This window comes from Rhincodon typus, chromosome 6, assembly GCF_021869965.1.
Source record: "Rhincodon typus isolate 14 chromosome 6, sRhiTyp1.1, whole genome shotgun sequence".
Classification (NCBI taxonomy): Eukaryota; Metazoa; Chordata; class Chondrichthyes; order Orectolobiformes; family Rhincodontidae; genus Rhincodon; species Rhincodon typus.
Genome location: NC_063337.1, coordinates 4,128,940 through 4,141,094, shown reverse-complemented (window position 1 = coordinate 4,141,094; position 12,155 = coordinate 4,128,940). Strand labels below are relative to the sequence as shown.

Sequence of the window (12,155 nt, the reverse complement as noted above, 5' to 3'; positions counted from 1 at the left end):
CAGCATCTGCAGTTCCTACTATCTCTGATGAATAGTGGACACTGTTTAGATAACACAAACTTTCTGCTGTACAGATTTAGTGACTTTCTATAGCGATTTGCCTACAATGCAATTTTCTACAGCACAAGGTCACACAAGAGTGTGTTACAGGAGACCTACCTGTACAGCAGATTTTCTTCACTAAAGGACATTACGAATGGATTTACAAATGTATTTTACAACAGTTGATACATGTTTGCTATTCAGCTGGCTTTTAATTCGAAGCTTTTTTCCTAAATTCAAATTTCACCATTTGCCGTGGTGGGATTCGAAATCATGTTCCTAGAAAATGGGCCTAGGGCTTTGGGTTACTTGTCTAATGACAATACCACTCCAGGTTGCAGTAATAAGCAAAATGGGTTTATTAATGTCTAATTATTAATCTTTTGTTAATGTTTATTGGGAAAGGAAACCTGCTGTCTTACCCAGTCTGGGCCTACATGTGGCTTCAGTCCCACACCAACCTGCTCAACTCTGAACTGGTCTTTGAAGCAGACAATACATTCAGTTGTTGATGTCTGCTTACCACCCTCTCAAGGGTAATAAGGATGGCCAATAACGTCTATCTTTGTAAGCAACACCCACAACCCTAGTATGAATATTGACAGAATGTTCAAATATCCCAAGAAGGTCCTTTCCTGCACTCTTCCCTAGTGTAACCATTTCTAATTTCCTTAAAATTCTGCCTTCTACCAGTATCTAATTCAGTGTCAGTTAAATTGCACTCCACTGTACCATTACAGCCCACACCCCAGGGTCTTCTGCTCTCCACAATTTGAACTGGAAAAATCTTCGTGACTGTAACCTGTATTTCACGTACCTGTAACGGTGGCACCAGGTGAGAGAGGCTGTCCCGGAGGTAGGCATAATGTCGGAATGTGTGATCAGAGAAGAGTGCTGACATGGTAGGACAGGTCTTGGCAGCGTTGAATACCAATACCAGAACAGCAATATCTAGCACAATATGGAGTTAAGGAAATGCAGAATGACCTTCCTAAACTGCACAGACTCCAAAGAGACAACATACCCATCCAGACAGGTATTCGCTCACAGACACTAAAGTACACAGCATCATTGCCACCTTCATTCATTTTACAGCACAGATTTATAGAAAAGTTAATGTTATAAAATGAACACAACGTAATTTTGGATGTCGCTGACTAGGCCAGCATTTATTTCCCGTTAATAATGAGCCTGGAGTGGTTGACGTAGATATCATTAGACTGATTTCCATTTCTCTTAACAAATGAATTCAAATTTCACCATCTGCCATGGCAGGATTTGAAAGGGAGCCCCCGGAACATTGCTTAGGTCTCTGGATCAACAGTCTAGTGATAATGGGGGGGGGGGGGGGGGGAAGTTTCCCCTACTGCGCCGCGGGGTGGGCGCCACAGTATAGGAAAGATGTGAATGCTTTGCAGACAATGCAGAAGAGATTTACAAGAATGGTTCCAGGAATGAGAAACTTCAGCTACGAGGAGAGATGAAGAATTTGGGACTGTTTTCCTTAGAGGAAGGCAGCTAAGAGGAGATCTGAGTGAGGTTTTCAAAATTGAGTTAGCTGGATAGAGTGGATAAGGAGAAACTGGCCCGGCTCATAAAAGGAAACAAAACAAGAGGGCATCAATTTAATGTGATTTGCAAAAGTGGCAAATGTGATGTGAGAAAAGTCTTTTTGTGCACAGTGAGTAGTTAGGGTATGGAATTGTGTGGAAGGCAGGCTAAATTGAGGCATTCAAGAGGAGCCTCCACCTTTTCTTTCAGAGATGGACAGTCCTGAAGGGTAAATTTAGCACTTATAGTTTCCATTCTAAACTATGAGCTTAAATCACATTTTATAGCAAAATGGTTTTTCCCTAACAACTTGCAGTCTGACATATGACCCATTTGAGGAAAAGTGAAAACTTTTGTTGAGAGAGATAGAACACATCCATCTGTGATCAACATCAAAAATATTTGGATACAAGCTGGGTCGTCCATGTCTGGTTCTGGTGTGTCGAAGTATGGGTGTGTGCTGAGCAACTCTGGGACCAGTGGCAACACCAGTGTGGGATGCCTGCTTCCAAGGTACTTGAGACATCTAGGAGGAAAAGAATACTCTATCATGAAAATTTCTACAAATGCCCTGCTGTATAAAGAACACCACCATCACCAAGAATCCCACCACCATGCCCCCCACCTCCCCCCACCCAAAGTGGGTTGGAAGGGAACTTGCAGGTGGTGGCATTCCAATAAGAACACAGGACTTAGAAGCATAAACAGGATATGAAGATTCAAGAGTAACTTTTGAAAGCTGAATTAGATGAATGTTTGACAGAGAAAAATTTGCATATCTAACTGGGAGACTTGCAGGCAGGTGAAGGGCAATTTGTGTTGGGCAATGCTTCAGACAATCGTAGTTGTCTTGCTAACCATGTAGCATCCTTTCCTCTTGTACTATAAATTGCCACTGTTAGAAATATGGCATTCTTGTCTTGATAAATGTAAGATGTCTCTTACAAATGCAAGAATAAGAAATGGCCATTTAGCCCTCCAAACCCCTCTGCCTGATCTGTGTCAATCAGATATACCCCTCTCAGGTCAAGGTCCAGCTCGCTTTTGAAAGTTACAATTAAATCTGGCTCCACTTCCCTTTCTTTCCAACAGATCTTGATCACATCGAGCCCTGGCTATTGCATTGGGTCAGGAGTCATTGAGAACAAAGGTAGGTAGGCAATTTTTCATGCTGAACCTGCTATTAAGATGATTTGCCTAGGATGGCAGAGCAGTGTTAATTCACCACAAGAGACTCTAATAACCCAAGGCAACATTTAGAGCAAAGCACGAGGCATGGTATGTTGAAGTTAATCTGCTTGGTTCCCTACTAGGGCTACATAGGGGAAGGCAAGAATATTCCAGCTAACCCCACAAGTCAGTACCCCACTAACCCTACCATCTTTGGAGGAGGTGGTGGCATAGTGGTAATGTCATAACTAGTAATTCAGAAACTAATGGTTTTGGAGACATGGGTGTGGATCCCACTGTGGCAGATGGGACAATTTGTATTCAGTAAAATCTGGCATTAGAAGCTAGCCTATTGGAGACCACGTAATAATTGTTTTTTTCATTTTAAAACACCCACCTGGTTCATTTAGGGGGAAAAATTCTGATATCCTTATATGTAACTCCAAACCTGTTCTAACTAGCAACGCCCACATCCCATGACCAAATAATAAAAAAAGTCTAAATGTCTTCATCCACCTTAAACATCCCTAGATGGTGCAGCAGTAAGCAGATTACCACTGGCAATCCAGCAATGCTTTGATCATAAAATTCTCCCAACAAAAACTGTGTTGAAAATATAGAGGTTGAAGTAAGTGTCCTCCTGTTTCAGGGAATCACTAGGAACAGTTTAACCACAGTGAAACACTCACTTCCAGATGGAATTCCGATCAGTTGGATACTTTGCCAGATTCTTCAGTAGCTCCACTAGTGCCAGGTGGATCCCATCCTTTGTCGACACGTTTGTGTAACACAACAGCTCGTGCAAGGCTTCCCGGATGTCACGGGAAGAATCCTGCAAAACAATGGAGTAAATGTTTTATTTCATAATTTGTTTTCCTTCTTTATTCTTCTATGGGATATGCGTATCACCGAGAAGGCCAGCATGTGTTTCCCATCCCTAGTTGCCCTCGAACTGAGTGATCTCCAGACAGTTCTGGGGACAGTGTTCAAATCCCATGAAGGCAGATGAAGAATTTTTTTTTAATTCACTCATGGGACGTGGGCATCGCTGGCAGGCCAGCATTTATGGCCCGTTCGCAGTCACCTTTGAATTGACTGGGTTGTTAGGCCATTTTGGTGGGCACTTGAGACTCAACCACTTTACGGTGAGTCTGGAGTAACATGTAGGCCATACCAGGCAAGGATGGCAGATTTCTTTCCTTGAAGGGCATTGTAAAAACCCAGCTGGTTCACCAACAATCAACAATGGTTTCACGGTCACCAGTAGATTCTTAATTCCAGATTATTATTGAAATAAATTCCATCACCTGCCATGATGGGATTCGAACCCAGGTTGCCAGAACATTAGCGGAGTTTCTAGATTAATAATCTAGCAATAATACCACTAGGCCAACGCCTCCCCAATGTGCATTCAATAAAAGTCTGGAATAAAATATTAGCCTAATGGTGACCATGTAATCATTGTTGATTGTTGTAAAAGCCCATCTGGTTCTTAACGTCCCTTTAGGGAAGGAAATCTGCCATCCTTATTTGGTCTGGCCTACATGTGACTACAGATCCATTGCAATGTGAATGACTCTTACTGATGGACAATAAATGCAGATCGACCCATGCTTCATCTATGGATTATTTAAAAAAAAACATTCTTCAGCACCTCTAAAACAATCAAAAAAAATCACAAATGTTTATCAGGGACTTGACACCAAGTCACATAAGGCAATGAAAGAACAGGGGCTTGATTAAAGAGGGTAGGTTTTCAGTAGTGTTCAGGAAAGAGAGCAGGTAGAGACTTAGAGGGACAAAGGGGACACAGACTAAAGGTTTAATTTCCAGAGGCAGCAATAAGATGCGGTTTTTTAAACACTTTGAGTCATGAAGATTTGGAACACTCTGCCTAAAAGGCGAAGCAGATTCAACAATAACTTCCAGAAGAGAATTAGATAAATACTTGATGGGTAAAACATTTGCTGGGTGAAAGGGGGGAGAAAAAACAGCATACATCTATTTGGATAGCTAGCAGAGGACAGAGGTCCTGATAGTCTCCTCTGTACTGTGTCAATTTAAGCTGCTATGTGGGGTGCAGAGGACACTAGGAAGAGACAGAAGCCAAAAAAATGATCACCTCCAGCACTGCCAGAACAGTGTCCAGCTGATCCTCACGCAGTCGAATGTGACAGGAAATTTTGCGCAGAGCATGTATCGAACCCAGCCGCACTTCCTCGATTTCATCATTGAACATGTCGACCAGAAAATCCAGGCACTTCTCAGCGAAAGATGCCGAAGCCCGAGCCAACATGCAGAGCGATTCTACAGCTGCATTACGGACCTCTATGGTTCAGAAAGCAAAAAAACAAAACTCCGATAAAACCCACTGGGTGCGTGGTAGTATTCTAGAGAGCAAGACAAAACCTGCTATAGGTGTCAGCCTGGCTCAGTGGGTAACACTGTCACTTCAGCAGCAGAAGGTCCAAGTCCCACCCCACGGTCTGAGCATCTAACTGAAGCCAATGCCCATTATGTTGTCAGAGACACCACCATTTATATAAGACAATAAATTGAGGGCTTAGTTGCCCTCCCAGGAGACAGAAGATCCAAAAACACTATTATATAGAAGAAAAGGAGGAGCATCCAGCCCAATTACTATCCTTCAATGAATATCTCAAAGAATTATTGAGTCATCTGTGGGTTACTGTCTGTTGGCCTTCCTGGTACACTCCCTATATTTTTTGACGAGGTGTTCATGTGATGTGGCATGGCATTTATTGCCCATCCCTAATTATTGATTAAACAGCTAAGTGGCCAACTCTTGTTCCTTGTTTGTAATTCGAGGTACCTTTGAAGTTTTGAAGGCTGCACTGATGAAGGGAAAGAAACATATTTCCAAAAAAGTAGGCACTTCCCTAGAACACAATGGCAGAGCGAGATGGTGATTTGGAGCACTCACTGGATGGCTGCTCAGTGTAACTAGCCCAAAATTGGTTAAATCAGTGCAAACGATCAAAAAAAATTGAAACACAAATCAGGTTTCTATGGTCTTTTGCATTAGTTTAGAAAACGTTGGGATGGTCTTTGATTACATGAATTGTCAGGGTGAGTTTCCATTCATTGCAGCCATCCAGGTGTTCATGATGGCTCTTTATAATTAAACAAGGATAGCAATTAGATTTAGACTCGTCTTACACCATTAAAATCTTTTAAATGTTAAAAGAATACTGGATATACTAAAAAAAACTGTTTACAATGGTAATAAAATTAGAAGAAGTGTGCAGAACCATCTGCAAATTCATCTTCAGATTTTTAAAACTAGTCACTTCCAAGTGGTGGATCCTTAATAAAAATGCTTTGTTTTGTGAACAACTATTTTCAGCTGTACCGTATCAGATTACCATTTTCACATACATCAACAATTCTATGGTGGTCAGGATGGGGAGAGAGAGACAGAGTGTGTTCCAGATCTCCATTACTCTATGTGTGTTGCTTCCTGACCTCACCACTGAACAATCCAGCTCTAATATAAGGTATTGTCTCTTTGTCCTAGATTGCAGCTCCCAGCCAAGCAAACAATTTCTCTCTATCTACTCTGCTGAATCTCACAAATACCTTAAACACCTCAATCAGATCCTGCCTTAAAAATCCTCTGGGAATACAAGTTTAGTTTGTGAAATTTTTCTCGTAGTTCAACCTGTTTTAGCCCAGGCCTCATTGTGGTGAAAACGTGCTGTGCCCACTCCAAGGTCAAGATATCCTTCCAGAGATGCAGTGCCCTGATTGGAGTAGCTCTCATTTGGAACTGCTGCTCTAAATGGGGTCGAAATAGATTTTTGTAAAACTGTATCACTTAAAGTGTTTTTTTTAGGAAGTCTCGAATGACGTCAGAGAATGATTTTGTCACTTCTGAAATTGTGCAGTCAGTAACACTCTCCAAATCATTGACAGCTAGTATATTTCCAGGAAATGCATAGCAAGAATCCACAAAGGCAGTATGCATGAGTAACCAAGTAACTATCCTTGGTGATACTGCTTGACAAACAGAAGTTAACCAGATCATGTAATCTTTTACATTTGCCTCAGTTTAGCATCTCAGCCAGCCCTTGGGACAAACTGATAAATGTATTGTGTTTGCATTGTAAGACCATAAGACCACATAACACAGGAGCAGAAATAGGCCAATTAGCCCATTGCGTCTGCTCTGCCATTCAATGAAATCATGTCTGATCCGATAATGAGAATTACGGTTGAGGAACTCCATCTTCCTGCCTTTTTCCTAAACTCTTGATTCCCTTACTGATTAAAAGATGTATCTCAGCCTTAAATATACTGAATGACCCAGTTGCTACAGCCCTCCGCAGAAAAGAATTCTACAGATAGACTACCCTTAGAGAAGAAATTTCTCCTTAAATGGTTGACTCCATACTCTGAGATTATGTCCTCTAGGACTCTCCCACAAGGGGAAGCAACCTTTCTGCATCTACCTCGTCAAGTCCCCTAAGAATCGTGTATGTTTTCATAGAATCCCTAGTGTGTGGAAACAGACCCTTCGGCCCAACAAGTCTACACCAAACCTCAGAGCATCCCACCCAGACCCATCCCCCTATAACCCACCTAATCTACACCTCCCTGAACACTATGGGCAATTTAGCATGGCCAATCCACCTAATCTTCACATCTTTGGACTGTGGGAGGAAACTGGAGCACCCGGAGGAAACCCACACAGACACGGGGAGAATTTGCAAACTCCTCACAGACAGTCGCCCGAGGCTGGAATCAAACTCAGGTCCCTGGGCGCTGTGAAGCAGCAGTGCTAACCACTGTGCCACCGTGCCGCTCTATGTTTCAATAAGGTCGCTTCTCATTCTTCTAAACTCCAACAGGAACAGAGCCAATTGACTCAACTTCTTTTCATAAGGCATTTCCTCTAAACCTTTTTTCTGAAGAAGGGTCCAGACCCGAAACATCAGCTTTCCTGCTCCTCTGATGCTGCCGGGCCTACTGTGTTCATCCAGCTCCACACCTTGTTATCCCTATCAGCCTAGTGAACCTTCTCTGGACTGCCTCCAATGCCAATCTCTCTCTCCTTAGGTAAGGGGACCAAAAGTGTTCACCGTATTCCAGCTGTGTTCTGAATTGTGCCTTGTATAGTTTTAGAAAACTCCCCCCAACTACTTTTATAATCAATTAACATCACAGCATGATATGCAAAGCTGCCTTAGAATTATTTCAGCACAACATATGACAAACACATCTTATGAAGCAAGTCAATCCTCAGCCCCTGCTCACCATACATCTCATCCTCCAGCCCATGAACGAAGGCTCCACAGGCCCCTGAGTTGATCAGGTTGACTGTATAGGTGTCCACCGCTTCCTTAGGGGCATCGTCACCCCACTTCCGGCCACTGGAGAATTCTCCCGACGTGTAGAGCTCCTTGGCTCGCTCGTGAGCACTCCGCTTTCTCTGTGCGGGGATGGGGAGGAAATCAGAAAACCAAAGATTCGGATCTCAGAAGCTCACAAAATGCAATTTACACCAATTCACGTGCATTTAAATTGCCCTTTTACATCCTCAGGATACCTGCAAAGCACTGCACAGATAAAGGATTTGTTTTGAGACTTTTTTCCTACCATTTTATTCCTCTCGGGATGTGGAAGCTGCTGGCTGGGTCAGCATTCATTGCTCAATCCCAGTTGACTTTGAGAAGGTGGCTGCGAGCTGCCTTCAATTACTGCAGTCTGTTAACTACATGCAAGTTCTGGGATTTTGATCCAGCAGTGATGAAGGATAACCTCAGGCACCGCGAGGACCCACAAATTATATAGGATTTCAAAGGATATTCAACACAGAATTCAGCCCAATCTGTACATGTGGCTCCACATGAGGCTGCTCGCATCTTTCCTCATCTAAATCTGCTATCATAACCCTCTACTCACCTTCTCTGTTTTGTGTTTGTCTACCTTCCCTTTAAAAGCATTTATTCTGTTCACTCCAACTACTGACTGTGAAGGAGTAACTGGATGTGTGACCTATTCCTAGTGAAAATTTTTTAAAATATTCATTCGTGGGGTGTGGGTAGTTGCTGGCCAGGCCAACAATTGTTGCCCATTTCTAACTGCCCCTGGGAAGGTGGCGCTAAACTGCCTTCTTGAACGAGAAGGTTTTGTAAGATTACAAGAGGGATCTTGATCAAATGGGTCAATAGGCTGAAAAATGGCAGATGGAGTTCAATCTGGATAAATGCGAGGTACTGCATTTTGGTACAACAAATAAGGATAAGGCTTATGCAATTAAGGTAGGGCCTGGGGTAGTGTTGTAGAACAGAGGGACCTAGGGGTTCAGGTGCATAATTCTTTGAGGTTTGCATCACATATAGACAGGGTGGTTAAAAAGGCGTTCGGCACACTTGCCTTCATTGCTCAGTGCTTTGAGTACAAGAGTTAGGAAGTCATGTTGAGGTTGCACAGAATATTGGTGAGGCCTCTTCTGCAATACTGTGTCCAGTTCTGGTTGTCCAGTAATAAGAAGGATATTATTAAGCTGGAGAGGGTTCAGAAGAGATTTATCAGGATGCTGCTAGGTATGTGAGGTTTGAGTTATAAAGAAAGGCTGGATAGGTTGGGATAGTTTTTCACCAGAGCGTAGTGTTTGAGAGGCAACCTTATAGAAGTTTATAAAATAATAAGGAGTATAGATGGAGTAATTGGTAATTGTCTTTTCCTTAGGATGGGGCATTACAAGGTTAGGGAGCACATTTTTAAGGTGAGAGGAGAGAGATTTAAAAAAGACATGAGGGGTAAAGTTTTTTTTACAGAGGTGGGTTTGCACGTGAAATGAACTTCCTCAGGAATCGGTGGATGCTGATACAATTACAACGTTAAAAGATGTTTGAATAAGTACATGAATAGGAAATGTTTGGAGGGATATGGGCCGGTGGGAGTAGTTTAGTTTGGAATTATGTTCGGTGTGGATTAGTTGGTCTTTTTCTGTGCTGGGTGCATGGGCACACCTGCAGTGTTGTTAGGTAAGTTAGGAGATCCATGATTCCAACCCAGTGATACTGAAGGAATGGGGATATATTTCCAAGTCAGGATGCTGTGTGGCTTGTAGGGGAACTTGCAGGGGGTGGTGTTCCCATGTATCTGCTGCCTTTATCCTTCTATATAATAGAGTGTACAGGTTTGGAAGATAGAAGGAGCCAAGTAGAATACTATTAATGAGTTTGGGAGTGTCCAATATGGTTTAAAATCTTAGACAGAGTAAAAACAACCCATCAACAAATTACAGTAATTTATGGAGCACTGGTTATACAGTAAAACAGGCCAAATCTCTACTCAAGTGTAATTAAGGCAAGGAAACCGACACTAAGTTAAATGTTACAACTGGTAACAAAACATTCGGTCAGGAAAATAGATTTTATAAACCATCATCAAGGAGAAGAAGTGACAGCGGCAAAGATTCATTCTAAATCTTAGTGAAGCTCAAGTAGCCGAAGACATAACCACCAATGGTGCGGCAATGGAAATCGATGCTGCCCAACAATCTAACCAGGGATCTCTAAAGTTGTAGGAGGCTACCGATGGGGAGGCCAAGACCATGGAGAGATTTGAAAACAAGGATTGGACTTTTATCAGTAACAAAAAGGCAAATTATGTGATGTGAAATACTGGAAAGGTTATACAATAACGCCATAATGTACCTTCAGATCAGACATCAATTTCTTATCAAGAGTTTGTTCCAGAAACTGAACGCTGACTTGGTGCATGGATCCCTGGAACAGAACAAGACCATTAGCAACAATGTTGTGGGTATGACTATCTGACAAAAAAAAGAGATATCAATATTGCATCTAAAAAAAACAAGATTTGTAGAGAAAGGGGAAGAGATGGAGGAATAGTGTTTAATGTCACTACTCAAGTAATCTACATTAGAATCTAAATCTACGAATAGGATGTTAAACACCTGGAGTTAAAGGCAACAAGGTAAACAGGGGATTGTGAACTAACTAGTTAATAATATTCAAACACAAGCAAAGAAGAAACTTGGGAGTTTTGTGGTGTGTACTTGATTGAAATAAAATTTTAACCAGAAAATGCATGCCTAGACTTTGCACAAAAGCATTTAATTTCTAGCAAACAACAATCCAGAGGCCCAAACGATGCTCTGGAGATATGGGTTCAAATGTCACCATGGCAACTGGCAGAATTTATTAATAAATCTGGAATGGAAAGCTAGGCCTATTAATGGTGACCATTAAACAATCAACAATTTTTGTGCAAACTCATTTGGTTCAGTAATGTCCTTTAGGAAGGAAATTTGCCACCCTAACCTGGTCTGGCCTGTGTGTGGCGCCAGGCCATAGATGTAGTTGATTCTTAACTGCCCTTTAAATGGCCCAGTAGTTACACAGTTCAAGGACAATTAGGATGGGCAACAGATTCTGGTCCAATCAGTAATGGCCATATGCCATGAAAGAATAAAATGCCTTGCGTTTATGTTGAATTCTTCACAGCATGTTTGACAGTTAAGTACTTTTTAAATGCAGTCATATTATTCTAATGTAGAAAATGTGACAACCAATTTGAGCATAGGAAGCTCCCACAAACAGCAATGTGGTAATTAGCAGATGATTAGTTGAGAGGCCCAAGAGCATATGAACTCCCCTGCCCTCCAAAATGACAAAATAGGATCTTAATGTCCACTTGAGGGAGAGCAGAATGGGGCCATAGTTTAACATCTCATCCAAAAGACAGTACATTGCTGACAGGCGTACAGCATTCTCTCAGTATTACGTTGGGTGTACCCACAGTGAGACCTAATACTGACAGTTTTCTGACTTGAGAGAGAGCTCTCAACTGAGCCACCACAGAAGCCTTATTTCTCATGGTTAGAGTATAAGACAGGGGACTAAGTATAGCAGACCCAGAACTCAACACAAATGATTATTTAGCGCTACTGGATGGTCATGAAGATAAAACCTACCAACAGTTTGACTGCTCGTACTCTCACTAGCCAGGATCCGTCATTCACCATGTGACAAATCTTCCCAAATGCATCATCGACGAGGCGAATTTCCTCATTGGATGACGGAATAGGCACTATACTAAAGTAATGGAGACAGTCGCGTGAAAATAGGGACACTGTACCAACTCATGCAGTCAGCAGAAAGTACATCCTCAAACCTTCCTTTTATTCCAAGCAAATACTTTCATTAAATTACACTGACAAATTAACCTCACAATGAGCAAACAAAGAATCCCACTACCCATACAGTCGCTGACCATTCACCTGTGAATGACAAATATTTCATAGGGGGTTGGGGACAAGGAGAGCGCTATGTTTGTGGACTAGATTCAAAAACCCATAGTCTTGGCCCCAGTTAAAAATCCTCTGAGCAGACGCT

General features: G+C 42.1%; 1 protein-coding gene across 2 annotated transcripts in view; it reads right to left on the bottom strand.

Moving 5' to 3' along the window:
- The window catches only part of ints4 (integrator complex subunit 4), a 71,146-nt gene that overhangs the window by 39,551 nt on the left and 19,440 nt on the right, over window positions 1–12,155 (bottom strand). For both annotated transcript variants that reach the window (XR_007262259.1, XM_048597922.1), the window contains exons 8-14: window positions 11,735–11,855; window positions 10,452–10,523; window positions 8,041–8,215; window positions 4,886–5,091; window positions 3,453–3,595; window positions 2,004–2,119; window positions 860–993 (exon numbers count right to left, since the gene is read on the bottom strand). Coding sequence is in view for 1 of the 2 variants with exons in the window: in XM_048597922.1 (XP_048453879.1) it covers window positions 860–993; window positions 2,004–2,119; window positions 3,453–3,595; window positions 4,886–5,091; window positions 8,041–8,215; window positions 10,452–10,523; window positions 11,735–11,855 (967 nt within the window). In the remaining variant the exon portion in view is untranslated. The remainder of the gene's footprint in view (window positions 1–859; window positions 994–2,003; window positions 2,120–3,452; window positions 3,596–4,885; window positions 5,092–8,040; window positions 8,216–10,451; window positions 10,524–11,734; window positions 11,856–12,155) is intronic.